Consider the following 16,664-nt stretch of genomic DNA (forward strand, 5'->3'; position numbering starts at 1 on the left):
ACAGTACATGTTGGAATTCATGTTTCCCTCAATGAACTGCAGCTCCCCAGTGCCAGCAACACTCATGCAGCCCAAGACCATGATGCTACCACCACCATGCTTGACTGTAGGCAAGATACAGTTGTCTTGGTACTTCTCACCAGGGCGCCGCCACACATGCTGGACACCATCTGAGCCAAACAAGTTTATCTTGGTCTCGTCACAGGGCATTCCAGTAATCCATGTTCTTGGACTGCTTGTCTTCAGCAAACTGTTTGCGGGCTTTCTTGTGCGTCAGCTTCCTTCTGGGATGACGACCATGCAGACCGAGTTGATGCAGTGTGCGGCGTATGGTCTGAGCACTGACAGGCTGACCTCCCACGTCTTCAACCTCTGCAGCAATGCTGGCAGCACTCATGTGTCTATTTTTTAAAGCCAACCTCTGGATATGACGCCGAACACGTGGACTCAACTTCTTTGGTCGACCCTGGCGAAGCCTGTTCCGAGTGGAACCTGTCCTGGAAAACCGCTGTATGACCTTGGCCACCATGCTGTAGCTCAGTTTCAGGGTGTTAGCAATCTTCTTATAGCCCAGGCCATCTTTGTGGAGAGCAACAATTCTATTTCTCACATCCTCAGAGAGTTCTTTGCCATGAGGTGCCATGTTGAATATCCAGTGGCCAGTATGAGAGAATTGTACCCAAAACACCAAATTTAACAGCCCTGCTCCCCATTTACACCTGGGACCTTGACACATGACACCAGGGAGGGACAACGACACATTTGGGCACAATTTGGACATGTTCACTGTGGGGTGTACTCACTTATGTTGCCAGCTATTTAGACATTAATGGCTGTGTGTTGAGTTATTTTCAGAAGACAGTAAATCTACACTGCTACACAAGTTGTACACTGACTACTCTAAGTTATATCCAAGTTTCATGTCTATAGTGTTGTCCCATGAAAAGATATAATGAAATATTTGCAGAAATGTGAGGGGTGTACTCACTTTTGTGATACACTCTATATATATATAACTAACTGTTGTATGTGTGTATATACAGTGTATCACAAAAGTAAGTACACCCCTCACATTTCTGCAGATATTTAAATATATCTTTTCATGGGACAACACTGATAAAATGACACTTTGACACTGAAAAGTAGTCTGTGTGCAGCTTATATAACAGTGTAAATTTATTCTTCCCTCAAAATAACTTAATATACAGCCATTAATGTCTAAACCACCAGCAACAAAAGTGAGTACACCCCTAAGAGACTACACCCCTAAATGTCCAAATTGAGCACTGCTTGTCATTTTCCCTCCAAAATGTCATGTGACTCATTAGTGTTACTAAGTCTCAGGTGTGCATAGGGAGCAGGTGTGTTCAATTTAGTAGTACAGCTCTCACACTCTCTCATACTGGTCACTGAAAGTGCCAACATGGCACCTCATGGCAAAGAACTCTCTGAGGATCTTAAAAGACGAATTGTTGCGCTACATGAAGATGGCCAAGGCTACAAGAAGATTGCCAACACCCTGAAACTGAGCTGCAGCACAGTGGCCAAGATCATCCAGCGTTTTAAAAGAGCAGGGTCCACTCAGAACAGACCTTGCGTTGGTCGTCCGAAGAAGCTGAGTGCACGTGCTCAGCGTCACATCCAACTGCTGTCTTTGAAAGATAGGCGCAGGAGTGCTGTCAGCATTGCTGCAGAGATTGAAAAGGTGGGGGGTCAGCCTGTCAGTGCTCAGACCATACGCCGCACACTACATCAAATTGGTCTGCATGGCTGTCACCCCAGAAGGAAGCCTCTTCTGAAGTCTCTACACAAGAAAGCCCGCAAACAGTTTGCTGAAGACATGTCAACAAAGGACATGGATTACTGGAACCATGTCCTATGGTCTGATGAGACCAAGAATAATTTGTTTGGTTCAGATGGTCTCAAGCATGTGTGGCGGCAATCAGGTGAGGAGTACAAAGATAAGTGTGTCATGCCTACAGTCAAGCATGGTGGTGGGAATGCCATGGTCTGGGGCTGCATGAGTGCAGCAGGTGTTGGGGAGTTACATTTCATTGAGGGACACATGAACTCCATTATGTACTGTGAAATACTGAAGCAGAGCATGATCCCCTCCCTCCGGAAACTGGGTCGCAGGGCAGTGTTCCAGCATGATAATGACCCCAAACACACCTCTAAGACGACCACTGCTTTATTGAAGAGGCTGAGGGTAAAGGTGATGGACTGGCCAAGCATGTCTCCAGACCTAAACCCAATAGAACATCTTTGGGGCATCCTCAAGCGGAAGGTGGAGGAGCGCAAAGTCTCGAATATCCGCCAGCTCCGTGATGTCGTCATGGAGGAGTGGAAAAGCATTCCAGTGGCAACCTGTGAAGCTCTGGTAAACTCCATTCCCAGGAGAGTTAAGGCAGTTCTGGGAAATAATGGTGGCCACACAAAATATTGACACTTCAGGAACTTTCACTAAGGGGTGTACTCACTTTTGTTGCCGGTGGTTTAGACATTAATGGCTGTATATTGAGTTATTTTGAGGGAAGAATAAATTTACACTGTTATATAAGCTGCACACAGACTACTTTTCATTGTGTCAAAGTGTCATTTTGTCAGTGTTGTCCCATGAAAAGATATACTTAAATATCTGCAGAAATGTGAGGGGTGTACTCACTTTTGTGATACACTATATATATATATATATATATATATATATATATATATATATATAAGTTAGTTGTATGTATGTATAAATATTTCTAACAGGGTTTTAGCAGTGTTTTTGGACTGTTGTCTACTTAAACTACATTAAGGAAATGTTTACTGTGGAAGCACTTCTGTAAGCTGCTCTGGACAAGACGGTCTGCTCAATGCCGTAAATGTAAACACTGATTTTGAAACGTTAACCGCAAACCAGACCTTATCCAACATCAAAGTTTGACATCACCAATGCTTTTGTGGCTGCAGAATTGAATTTAATCCCTGCTACCATGTTTCAAAATATAGTGAAAGACCTTCCCAGATAAAAAGTAAAAAGTTTGCTTTGGTCCTACAGACCTATTTAGATATTTGTGATCAGTTATGGTCATGCTAATGTTCTAAAACTTGTCATTATACTTGCAATTTGGATACCTGTATCCATAGTTGTTGCATGGTCTGAAGGGCAGTAGTGTGTGGTAGTTGGTTTGAACAGCTCTGTTTATCCCCTCTTCTGACTGTAATTGGTCTGCTCATAGATCCAGCTCTGTTGTGGTTATACTGGACAATACCAGCTGTGTGTATTTCTGTAAACAATAGCAGTTTATGTAGGATGTGTACAAAGTAGAGTAAAGCTTTTACATAGCAGAATTAAGCACCATCAATGCCAAATCCTGTAAAAGTATTTTGTTGTTTAATTTTAATGTTAAGCATTAAAATACATTTACGTTATTGCCTAATGCCATAGTAGGATGGTAGCTGTTTCTGGTAGTCATGCCTGTCTGCATTAACCCTACAAAATATCAGCATTCATTAAAAATATTATTTAGCTATTTCTGGTAGTCATGTCTGTCTGCATTAAACATACAAAATGTCTACATTTATTATAAATATTATTATTACTGTTAATGAGAAAAGGTAATTTTCTTATGAAAATGCAGATGTTGCTAGGGGATTGTTATGGTGTTTGTTGCAAGGTGTTTGACATAGTATTCTAGGTGTTTAGTACTTTGTTGTTATGGTTGTTACTAGTTGCTGTTGTTAGCTGGTTATCAGGGTTTTTAAAAGATTATCAAAGAAAATATTTAAAACCAAATACTGAGAACTTATTTAATTAATTTCTGAAGTTCAAAAGTATTGCAGATTAAGTACACCAAAGTGGAACAGTCAGGAAGCTGAGAAATGGTTTATTAAAAATGTAAAATTTATTTTATTAAAATTCCAGCTGCAGTAGAGATTGAAAACTGAGTTTTGTCTAAATTGAATGTTGCCAAAACTAGAAGGTTTCATAACATGCTGATGTTAACATCTTAGAATGGTCAATTTAAAATATCCCACCTTCCAACAGGTTGATGATACCAATGTTACTAGAATCCATGATAAAGACCCTGCAATCATGTGAAATACTGGTAAAGCAGAGGTAGAATTGGAGGCTATTTAAGACTAGGCCCTGTGTGATTTAGGGAATCTGGTAAGTAACATCCACCCACTGTTCCAGTGGAGTCTGGTACATGCTTTTCAAGGGCCTTTCACATGAGCCATGATAGCATGGAAAGGGCCAACCCTCAGTGTTTGTAAACATCTAGAGCAGGACAACAAAGGTGAGGAGGAAAGACAAAAAGCAAAGTAAAGGTAGAAGGCAGCTGCTACGATGTCATACTTAGTCTTGTTTACAAGAGTGAAGTTGTTTTTTTAAAACTTTGTTAGCTTGGAAACTTGGAAACTGTGGAAACTTGACAGTGATGGGGTTCGAACCAATTACATTCCAATTGAGAGTCCAGTACCTTAATCACTAAGCTACCGCCCCCTGTTTTACCTTCTGTATGTTTTGGGGAGGTGGGATAAAACCTGAGGAACTTTTGCAAATCCTGGAATATGGGGAGATCATGCCAAACTTTTCACTAGCAGTAAGGGTTGAACCTAGGTTTCCAGATGCTGTGTGGTACCCAGAAAACATGCTGCCCAACTGTGTCTCCTTCTGAGCAGGCTTCACCACAATGTTCCATCCAAGGTTTCAAAATCACACAGAAATGGTGGAATGGCTAATTCAATACTATAATGTAAAAATATAAAACCCTGCCAAATGCCATGCAGCCCATATAAAAATTAGTAAAGACTATTGACAGTAGACAGTATTTAAATAATTTCCTGTTAACAGTTGTTGTGGTTTTGCAAAATCTAATGATGTTACAGCATGGCACAATAAGTGGTGTTGGTGCAAAACAGCTCTGGGGTTCTGGGGACCTAGGTACACGATTTCACTCATGACCAATGCCCTCCAATGACAACCCCTCCACTCCTATTTGTGTTGCTACAATAGTGAAAACTTAATTCCTGATTATAAACCTAATTTCATTGCACCTTAAATATTTCTGGAAACACTATTGGTTATATTGTCCAGAAGTTCCACATTTATGGTCCAGCTGTAAACCTCCCTGGCCATGGGAGAGGCTTTGTGCAGAAACCTTATCAGGACAACAAAAAACTGTTACTGTTAAAGATAAATGAACAAACAAGGATTTCACAAGGAACACATGCCACTCTTGACCAAGAGCACAGAAAGGGTCAGCTGAAATAGACCATAAGGAATGCGGATAGACCTATAAAGTTCTGGGACAGGGTTTATGGTGTTATGATAAAGTAAAACTGGAGCTGTTTGGTCATATGAATGGAAAATGATCTTTACATTCTAGCAAGGAGGTGGGTCAGTATTATGTGGGGAAGTTTTTCTGCTGCTGGAACTGACAAGCTTGACCATGTGACTGACATTATGGATTCAAAGAAATGGCAACACATTCTATGGCGATATTGGCCTTGAAGATAATGGGACTTTTCAGCAAGTAATTGATCCCACTTTTATGTCAACCAAAGCTTGTTTAAAGAATCAGTCTTGGAATATCCCAGGATGGCCTTCTCAGATTCCATATTTGAATTCCATAGAAAATCTTTGGTGGAATTTAAAGAAAGCAGTTGCAGCACAAAAGCCATCAGACCTCAATGCTTTTGTATGAGAAAAATGGGCAAAGATTCCACAAAAAAGGTGTGAGAAGCTTGTTAGCACTTACTGAAATCGCATATTAAAGGTTATCAAAGCAAAAGGATGTTCAACCATGTACTACTTCCACTTTCATAATTTAATAAAACAAATCATGTTCTGTTGACTGCAACAGAGTAATAAAATGTATACTAAGGGATCACTTTTATAATTTGCTTTGGATAAAAGCATCTGCTAAAAGCTGCAATTAAAGCTGGGGGTTGAACAATAGGTGCACATGTATATTTGTCAAGAGAACAAAACTTTTATTTCAACGAATCAAAATGGCTTGTATGTATCAATACATATCCTTTCTCTGTTCACTGAGAATACTTGTGTATTTCCGTTAAATTCTGTACACATCACCATAATACAGGTGCATCTCAATAATTTACAATATCATCGAAAAGTTCATTTATTTCAGTAATTTAATTCAAAAAGTGAAACTCATACATTATATAGATTCATTATACACAGAGTGATATATTTCAAGCGTTGATTTCTTTTAATTTTATGATCATGGCTTACAGCTAATGAAAACCCAAAAATCAGTATCTCAGAAAATTAGAAAATTACATAAGATCGATAAAAAAAGGATTTTGAATACAGAAATGTTGGTCTACTGAAAAGTATGTACAGTATTTGCACTCAGTACTTGGTCAGGGCTCCTTTTGCATGAATTACTGCATCAATGCGGCATGGCATGAAGGCGATAAGCCTGTGGCACTGCTGAGGTGTTATGGCAGCCCAGGTTGCTTTTATAGTGGCCTTCATCTCGTCTGCATTGTTGGATCTGGTGTCTCTTATCTTTCTCTTGACAATACCCCATAGATTCTCTATGGGATTTCGGTCAGGGGAGTCTGCTGGCCAATCAAGCACAGTGATATTGTGGTTATTAAATCAGTTATTGGTACTTTTGGCAGTGTGGGCAGGTGCCAAGTCCTGCTGGAAAATTAAATCAGCATCTCCATAAAGCTTGTCAGCAGAGAGAAGCATGAAGAGCTCTAAAATTTCCTGGATGACGGCTGCTCTGACTTTGAACTTGATATAACACAGTGGATCAACATCAGCAAATGACACGGCTCCCCAAACCATCACTGACTGTGTAAATTTCACACTGGACCTCAAGCAACTTGGATTATGTGCCTATCCACTCTTCCTCCAGACTCTGGGACCTTGATTTCCCAATAAAATAAAAAATAAATTTTCATCTGAAAACAGGACTTTGGACCACTGACAAACAGTCCGGTTCTTTTTCTCCTAGGCCAGGTAAGATGCTTCTGACCTTGTCTTCGGGCCATGAGTGGCTTGACACAAGAAATGTGACAACTGTAGCCTTGGATTTGTCTGTGTGTGGTGGCTCTAGAAGCACAGACTCCAGCCGCAGTCCACTCCTTTTGAATCTCCCCCAAATTCTTAAATGGCTTTTTCTTGACAATCCTTTCAAGGCTGCAGTTATCCCTGTTGCTTGTGCACCTTTTTCTACCACACTTTTTCCTTCCACTCAACTGTCCATTAATATGCTTGGATACAGCACTCTGTGAACAGCCAGCTTCTTTAGCAATGATCTTTTGTGGCTTACCCTCCTTGTGGAGAGTGTCAATGATTGTGTAGCCTACTGAACCAGACCATTTAAAGGCTTAGGAAACTCTTACAGGTGTTTTGTGTTGGTTAGCTGATTAGAGTGTGACACAATGAGTCTACAATATTGAACTTTTTCACAATATTCTAATTTTTTGAGATACTGATTTTTGGGTTTTCATTAGCTGTAAACCAAAATCATCAAAATTGAAAGCAATCAACACTTGAAATTTATCACTCTGTGTGTAATCTATATAATATACAGTGTATCACAAAAGTGAGTACACCCCTCACATTTCTGCAGATATTTATGTATATCTTTTCATGGGACAACACTGACAAAATGACACTTTGACACAATGAAAAGTAGTCTGTGTGCAGCTTATATAACAGTGTAAATTTATTCTTCCCTCAAAATAACTCAATATACAGCCATTAATGTCTAAACCACCGGCAACAAAAGTGAGTACACCCCTTAGTGAAAGTTTCTGAAGTGTCAATATTTTGTGTGGCCACCATTATTTCTCAGAACTGCCTTAACTCTCCTGGGCATGGAGTTTACCAGAGCTTCACAGGTTGCCACTGGAATGCTTTTCCACTCCTCCATGACGACATCACGGAGCATATTCATATTCGAGACTTTGCGCTCCTCCACCTTCCGCTTGAGGATGCCCCAAAGATGTTCTATTGGGTTTAGGTCTGGAGACATGCTTGGCCAGTCCATCACCTTTACCCTCAGCCTCTTCAATAAAGCAGTGGTCGTCTTAAAGGTCTGTTTGAGGTCATTATCATGCTGGATCACTGCCCTGCGACCCAGTTTCCGGAGGGAGGGGATCATGCTCTGCTCAGTATTTCACAGTACATATTGGAGTTCATGTGTCCCTCAATGAAATGTAACTCCCCAACACCTGCTGCACTCATGCAGCCCCAGACCATGGCATTCCCACCACCATGCTTGACTGTAGGCATGACACACTTATCTTTGTACTCCTCACCTGATTGCCGCCACACATGCTTGAGACCATCTGAACCAAACAAATGAATCTTGGTCTCATCAGACCATAGGACATGGTTCCAGTAATCCATGTCCTTTGTTGACATGTCTTCAGCAAACTGTTTGCGGGCTTTCTTGTGTAGAGACTTCAGAAGAGGCTTCCTTCTGGGGTGACAGCCATGCAGACCAATTTGATGTAGTGTGCGGCGTATGGTCTGAGCACTGACAGGCTGACCCCCCACCTTTTCAATCTCTGCAGCAATGCTGACAGCACTCCTGCGCCTATCTTTCAAAGACAGCAGTTGGATGTGACGCTGAGCACGTGCACTCAGCTTCTTTGGACGACCAACGCGAGGTCTGTTCTGAGTGGACCCTGCTCTTTTAAAACGCTGGATGATCTTGGCCACTGTGCTGCAGCTCAGTTTCAGGGTGTTGGCAATCTTCTTGTAGCCTTGGCCATCTTCATGTAGCGCAACAATTCGTCTTTTAAGATCCTCAGAGAGTTCTTTGCCATGAGGTGCCATGTTGAAACTTTCAGTGACCAGTATGAGAGAGTGTGAGAGCTGTACTACTAAATTGAACACACCTGCTCCCTATGCACACCTGAGACCTAGTAACACTAACAAATCACATGACATTTTGGAGGGAAAATGACAAGCAGTGCTCAATTTGGACATTTAGGGGTGTAGTCTCTTAGGGGTGTACTCACTTTTGTTGCCGGTGGTTTAGACATTAATGGCTGTATATTGAGTTATTTTAAGGGAAGAATAAATTTACACTGTTATATAAGCTGCACACAGACTACTTTTCATTGTGTCAATGTGTCATTTTGTCAGTGTTGTCCCATGAAAAGATATACTTAAATATCTGCAGAAATGTGAGGGGTGTACTCACTTTTGTGATACACTGTATGAGTTTCACTTTTTGAATTGAATTACTGAAATAAATTAACTTTTCCATGATATTCTAATTTATTAAGATGCACCTGTACCTTTTAAGATGAAACATGTTAATTATTTCTGATTGCAAACTGTAGGTGCTATCAAGGGAGGACAGGCGATAGCATGGGTACTCTGGTCTGTGTTTACACAAGTAACTAATGTTGGTTTTTAGTTATATTCTTTTTCTTGTCCCAACTATTTTGGAATTGGTATCAAATGCAAGTTTTTGGTAGTAAAGATGTAAGTCATGTCATGTCAAGTCAAGGGTGCAATGCTAAGAATGTGGACCCTTCTGCACCATGCTGGGCAACAGAATACTGGAGTTGGCCATATTCTTGCTTTTAAAATTGCCTCGATGCTGCAGGATTTTCTTTTGCCTGCTGAGATGCAGATGTTTTTCTATCTGTCAGCTGGTGCAGTTAAAGGCAAATCAGGTGCGACAACACAACAGGTTTCCAGCTCTCAGAGTCATCTGTGTAATTCCCTTCAGATGATGTGCTAAACAGATGTTGTTGAGATAGCCACCTTTAAAATTTGACACAAATTTTGCAAACTTTTCATTACACGTAACCGTTTTACGAACAGATGGTGGATAAAACATAAGAGCCACATTAAAAACAAAAACAAAGATTAACAATTAGCAGCAATTCCAAATATTAAAAAGCATATAAACTTCAACATGTCATTTAAATCTAAATAGGTTTGTTTACAGGAAGTCAAACAATGCTCTCAACCATAACACAGTAGCAGTAAAAAAGTATGTAAACAATGTACAGGTGCACCTTGTAGTGCAAACACTTTAACTAATCTGCCCATATTCAATATTAATGCCCCTTTACACTCTGTTAAATTATTAAAGTTGTTTGATTAACTCAAACTCAAAGATGGCATAAAGCATCCTCTGTGGTAATTTCATGATCCAGTTATCAGATTAGATAACTGAACATTTATCAAAAAATTCTGGAATGCAAAATTGGAAGGAAAGATTTTGATGTGCCAATATCGACCACCACAAACCACCAGAATAGACAAAGGGTGGCTAAAATTTGTATCAGGTTGTAGACTGGCTATAGACCTGGATGAAGTAATGAATGAATGTGTTTAAAAAAAAAAAAATGTTAAAATATATTTTTGCATTTTTTATTGTCTCCTCATCCTGTATTTACATGGCTTGGATCATTTTTGCTTGTTGCTTTTCTGCACTCAGTTCTCTCTCTCTTCTTAAAAGTCATTTAGAGAAAAAAATCCCAGAGGAGCATGCACTTGCCAGCCATGATGTGTGTTAATTCTTAATTTGAGGGAAGTTCCCCAAAATAAATTTTTCTTACCTTATTTCATCGATTTTCAGTGTCCTCACTGATTAACTACTGATGGCAGCATGTGTCTCTAAAATCCCAATATATTCTTCCTTGTCCATGGTACCTTTACACATATGACAGTCACCTACTTATTATACACTAACAACTTGTGTGTGCATATAATTTAGGGTAAATCTATTTGGAACTATTACTTATCAATTAAATATCGACTTGTTGCAGCTAAAATACTGATATATTATTATCAACTAGGAAATTGACATTTCATTTATGATTAATATGACATTACTCCAATATTACAAAATCATCACCCACTTATTACCAATCTTTAAAATAAAGTGGTACAAACAACAGAGGAAATAATTACATTGGGAGGGGGACTTGTTGGTAGTCTTCCATAACGTTCTATTGAAAACTGCTTTAACTTTATTTTCTCTCTGATTCCTTAAAGAAACAATGGAAGTGACACAATAAATACATGTAATTGACCTAAAGCACTAAAGCACACCTACTGTTAATGTGACAATAGGTAAAAAAACTAAAACAACAAACAAACAAATAAAAACCTAAGTGGATTCATTTATTTATTAGTCAATTTTCATTTCAGTTTAATCCTGGCAAAATTTGTCTGGCACATCCCAGAAACAATGGAATCCAGACAGGAATACACCCTAGACATGTCAACATTCATGCACTCACTCAGGGGAAGCCTAAAGCATGCAATCCACCTTTGGCAAATGCTGAGCATCAAACAGGGCTCCTCTGGAACCATAAGCAGCACCTACTCTAGCTGTGCTACCATGTAACCCATAAAAATACATGTTAAAGATACTATACAATGTTTTATGAGAGGAACAAACAATACAATTCACCTCAACAAATAATCCTTTGCTTTTCCTCCTATGCTGAATGGTTTTGAACATCATTATTAGGGCCCCATAATTAGAATACACTGCTGTATAGCACCCCCGTTTTTAAAAAGGACACCGAACGTGTACAGAAAGTGGTAAGTAATTATTCATTTTGTCCACTAGAGGTTCATCTGAGTGAGTGCAATTCAGATATTCCAGTCATTTTAGTCAGTTGGGTGATTCATAAAGCTCTGATTCACATATAGGCTGGCTTTGTGTAAACACATACGATTTTTTTTAAACTAGAAAATAAATATACAAAGTTTGATCTGGTTCAGTCATCAAGCCATAATTGAGAAACTGCATTAATTTTAGGAAACTGTTTACTTTAAACAGCTTAAACATTTATTCCACATAATAGTCCAGTAAGCCTAAATGTCAATTAATACACTGCTTATTTTACTCCTTTATACATCTAATTTACATTTAAATTTTTCCACTAAATTATTACAAAATTATTATTTATTACAAAAGATGAAACCATAATCAAATTTACTTTTTCAAAATAGTCTAAAATAAAAACTGAGAAAATACTTACCCCATACACTCCTCACATGACTTTTACATGTTTTAAATTAAAATGATTTAATTATGTATTGTCACTACTGCTTCATCCAGGGCTGGGTTGCACTGGGTCCAGCTATACTCTGAAACATTGGGTCCAAGACAAGAACACACCCTAGCCAGGAAACCACTTAATCACAAAATGACCCTCTTACACTTTTATTTCCTCAATTACACCTAGTGGCAATTTAGTGCAGCCAATCCACCTTTGTCATGTTTTTAGAAAGATGGAAAAAAAGACAAAGTACTTGGACAGACCAAAGTGGACACTTAGAGAACATGCAAAACTTTTCTTTTAACTGAAGATGAGTATCAAAAACAGGACCTCAGTAAAACCTTGTTTCTGTGAGACACCCCCTTTAATTAGACAGGGACCACAGTTCTTAGATTTGCCCAAAACTGCATAAACCAATGTTTTGTAATCAGGGAGGGAATAAAGCATAACTTTTCTGATCATTTAAAATGTATATTAACATTAAAAATCATAATGATTTTGCCAAGAAAATATAGAAGATGCCGAGAGAACCCCCAAAAATTGCACACAAAAAAAACTGTATTAATATTAAGAACTTGAAAAGCAATGATTCCAGGAAAGCCAGACCCACTGTGACACTGACCAGGATAAACCAGTGGTAAAACATGAATATGATTGCTACAACAGTTATATTTACAAATGCCACTTAAAAACTTAACACCTCGCCTCATGTGAACCATGTCCAGAAGTAGAGTCCAGTTTGCTGAGCTTTGAGGCATATGGCATGGACCATCACACAGTGGAAACGTTTACTGTGGTCAGATGAATCAGTATTTCAGATCTGACAAGAAACATCCATCCAACAAGAAACACTTAATTGCTTGTTATCCTCTGTGCCATAACATCCTTTAAGTGTTGTGAGAAGGAATGGCAATTACAAATGGTGAATGCTTTACTGTCCCAACTTTCTTAAAAATGTGTTGCAGGCCTGAAATGCATGAAAAGTGCAAAAAAAGGTCACAGACAAAGTATTTTTTTCACTCTTTAATCTTTAAACGTTTTAATCTTTAAACGTTTTAAACGTTTAATCTTTAAATGTTTAGAGATAAATTAAAAATGTAAATTAACTACTAGTTAAAATGTAATTAACTACTAGTTAAAATGTAATTAACTACTAGTTAAAATGTCATTAATTACTAGTTAAAATGTCATTAACTACTAAAGAATTCTGCTCTGTAATTGCTCTACTTTTGCTATACAAAAAAATATTTTTGTTTTGTAAAATTTCTATTTAGAACAATACCAATGGTTTCTATTTTAATTTGTCTTAGTAGTTTTAGTGGTGTCCAGCAGTCAGTAATTAATTACAAATTGTTTACATATAATAATTTTTCAAATATAAAAAAAAAAAAAACATTGACAGATAATCTCAATAAAAAAAAATGCATTTTGTCATTGTCTGTAGTGTTACACAGTGCACAGAGTTTTTAAAATAAACGCTGTCTAAATGTAATAATAATAATCCAGAATCAAGGACAATTATAATATGTAAATAATAAAAATATTAATATTGACACATGTAAACACACACACACACACGTGTATGTGTGTGTATGTATATATATATATATATACAGTGTATCACAAAAGTGAGTACACCCCTCACATTTCTGCAAATATTTTATTATATCTTTTCATGGGACAACACTATAGAAATAAAACTTGGATATAACTTAGAGTAGTCAGTGTACAACTTGTATAGCAGTGTAGATTTACTGTCTTCTGAAAATAACTCAACACACAGCCAATAATGTCTACATGGCTGGCAACATAAGTGAGTACACCCCACAGTGAACATGTCCAAATTGTGCCCAAAGTGTCAATATTTTGTGTGACCACCATTATTATCCAGCACTGCCTTAACCCTCCTGGGCATGGAATTCACCAGAGCTGCACAGGTTGCTACTGGAATCCTCTTCCACTCCTCCATGATGACATCACGGAGCTGGTGGATGTTAGACACCTTGAACTCCTCCACCTTCCACTTGAGGATGCGCCACAGGTGCTCAATTGGGTTTAGTCCATCACCTTTACCTTCAGCTTCCTCAGCAAGGCAGTTGTCATCTTGGAGGTTGTGTTTGGGGTCGTTATCCTGTTGGAAAACTGCCATGAGGCCCAGTTTTCGAAGGGAGGGGATCATGCTCTGTTTCAGAATGTCACAGTACATGTTGGAATTCATGTTTCCCTCAATTAACTGCAGTTCCCCAGTGCCAGCTACACTCATGCAGCCCAAGACCATGATGCTACCACCGCCATGCTTGACTGTAGGCAAGATACAGTTGTCTTGGTACTTCTCACCAGGGTGCCGCCACACATGCTGGGCACCATCTGAGCCAAACAAGTTTATCTTGGTCTCGTCAGACCACAGGGCATTCCAGTAATCCATGTTCTTGGGCTGCTTGTTTTCAGCAAACTGTTTGCTGGCTTTCTTGTGCGTCAGCTTCCTTCTGGGATGACGACCATGCAGACCGAGTTGATGCAGTGTGCGGCGTATGGTCTGAGCACTGAAAGGCTGACCTCCCATGTCTTCAACCTCTGCAGCAATGCTGGCAGCACTCATGTGTCTATTTTTTAAAGCCAACCTCTGGATATGACGCCGAACACGTGGACTCAACTTCTTTGGTCGACCCTGGCGAAGCCTGTTCCGAGTGGAACCTGTCCTGGAAAACCGCTGTATGACCTTGGCCACCATGCTGTAGCTCAGTTTCAGGGTGTTAGCAATCTTCTTATAGCCCAGGCCATCTTTGTGGAGAGCAACAATTCTATTTCTCACATCCTCAGAGAGTTCTTTGCCATGAGGTGCCATGTTGAATATCCAGTGGCCAGTATGAGAAAATTGTACCCAAAACACCAAATTTAACAGCCCTGCTCCCCATTCACACCTGGGACCTTGACACATGACACCAGGGAGGGACAACGACACATTTGGGCACAATTTGGACATGTTCACTGTGGGGTGTACTCACTTATGTTGCCAGCCATTTAGACATTAATGGCTGTGTGTTGAGTTATTTTCAGAAGACAGTAAATCTACACTGCTATACAAGTTGTACACTGACTACTCTAAGTTATATCCAAGTTTCATGTCTATAGTGTTGTCCCATGAAAAGATATAATGAAATATTTGCAGAAATGTGAGGGGTGTACTCACTTTTGTGATACACTGTATATATATATATATATATATATATATATATATTATGGCAAGCCAAACAGGAAATATATAGCAAATGCTGATATATATGGAATGAAACTTGATATATATATAATGAAACTCGATATATATATAAAGAAACTTGATATATACAGTGTATCACAAAAGTGAGTACACCCCTCTGCAAATATTTCATTATATCTTTTTATGGGACAAAACTATAGACATGAAACTTGGATATAACTTAGAGTAGTCAGTGTACAGCTTGTATAGCAGTGTAGATTTACTGTCTTCTGAAAATAACTCAACACACAGCCATTAATGTCTAAATAGCTGGCAACATAAGTGAGTACACCCCACAGTGAACATGTCCAAATTGTGCCCAAATGTGTCGTTGTCCCTCCCTGGTGTCATGTGTCAAGGTCCCAGGTGTAAATGGGGAGAAGGGCTGTTAAATTTGGTGTTTTGGGTACAATTCTCTCATACTGGCCACTGGATATTCAACAACATGGCACCTCATGGCAAAGAACTCTCTGAGGATGTGAGAAATAGAATAGTTGCTCTCCACAAAGATGGCCTGGGCTATAAGAAGATTGCTAACACCCTGAAACTGAGCTACAGCATGGTGGCCAAGGTCATACAGCGGTTTTCCAGGACAGGTTCCACTCGGAACAGGCTTCGCCAGGGTCGACCAAAGAGGTTGAGTCCACGTGTTCGGCGTCATATCCAGAGGTTGGCTTTAAAAAATAGACACATGAGTGCTGCCAGCATTGCTGCAGAGGTTGAAGACGTGGGAGGTCAGCCTGTCAGTGCTGATGCACAATGCATCAACTCGGTCTGCATGGTCGTCATCCCAGAAGGAAGCTGACGCACAAGAAAGCCCGCAAACAGTTTGCTGAAGACAAGCAGTCCAAGAACATGGATTACTGGAATGCCCTGTGGTCTGATGAGACCAAGATGACTTGTTTGGCTCAGATGGTGTCCAGCATGTGTGGCGGCGCCCTGGTGAGAAGTACCAAGACAACTGTATCTTGCCTACAGTCAAGCATGGTGGTGGTAGCATCATGGTCTTGGGCTGCATGAGTGTTGCTGGCACTGGGGAGCTGCAGTTCATTGAGGGAAACATGAATTCCAACATGTACTGTGACATTCTGAAACAGAGCATGATCCCCTCCCTTCGAAAACTGTTCTCATGGCAGTTTTCCAACAGGATAACGACCCCAAACACAACCTCCAAGATGACAACTGCCTTGCTGAGGAAGCTGAAGGTAAAGGTGATGGACTAAACCCAATTGAGCACCTGTGGCGCATCCTCAAGTGGAAGGTGGAGGAGTTCAAGGTGTCTAACATCCACCAGCTCCGTGATGTCATCATGGAGGAGTGGAAGAGGATTCCAGTAGCAACCTGTGCAGCTCTGGTGAATTCCATGCCCAGGAGGGTTAAGGTA

At 39.6% G+C, this 16,664-nt stretch overlaps 1 protein-coding gene across 1 annotated transcript; it reads right to left on the bottom strand.

The window, feature by feature from the left end:
* Positions 1-3,089: 3,089 nt before the first annotated feature.
* dipk2b (divergent protein kinase domain 2B) lies at positions 3,090-10,054 on the bottom strand. Its single transcript, XM_063005343.1, is given in 6 exon segments — positions 3,090-3,275; positions 6,407-6,585; positions 9,527-9,574; positions 9,577-9,637; positions 9,640-9,791; positions 10,021-10,054. Coding segments are annotated over 6 exon segments (660 nt in total).
* Positions 10,055-16,664: the final 6,610 nt, after the last annotated feature.

The sequence above is a fragment of the Trichomycterus rosablanca genome, chromosome 12 (assembly GCF_030014385.1).
Source record: "Trichomycterus rosablanca isolate fTriRos1 chromosome 12, fTriRos1.hap1, whole genome shotgun sequence".
NCBI classification, from domain to species: domain Eukaryota; kingdom Metazoa; phylum Chordata; class Actinopteri; order Siluriformes; family Trichomycteridae; genus Trichomycterus; species Trichomycterus rosablanca.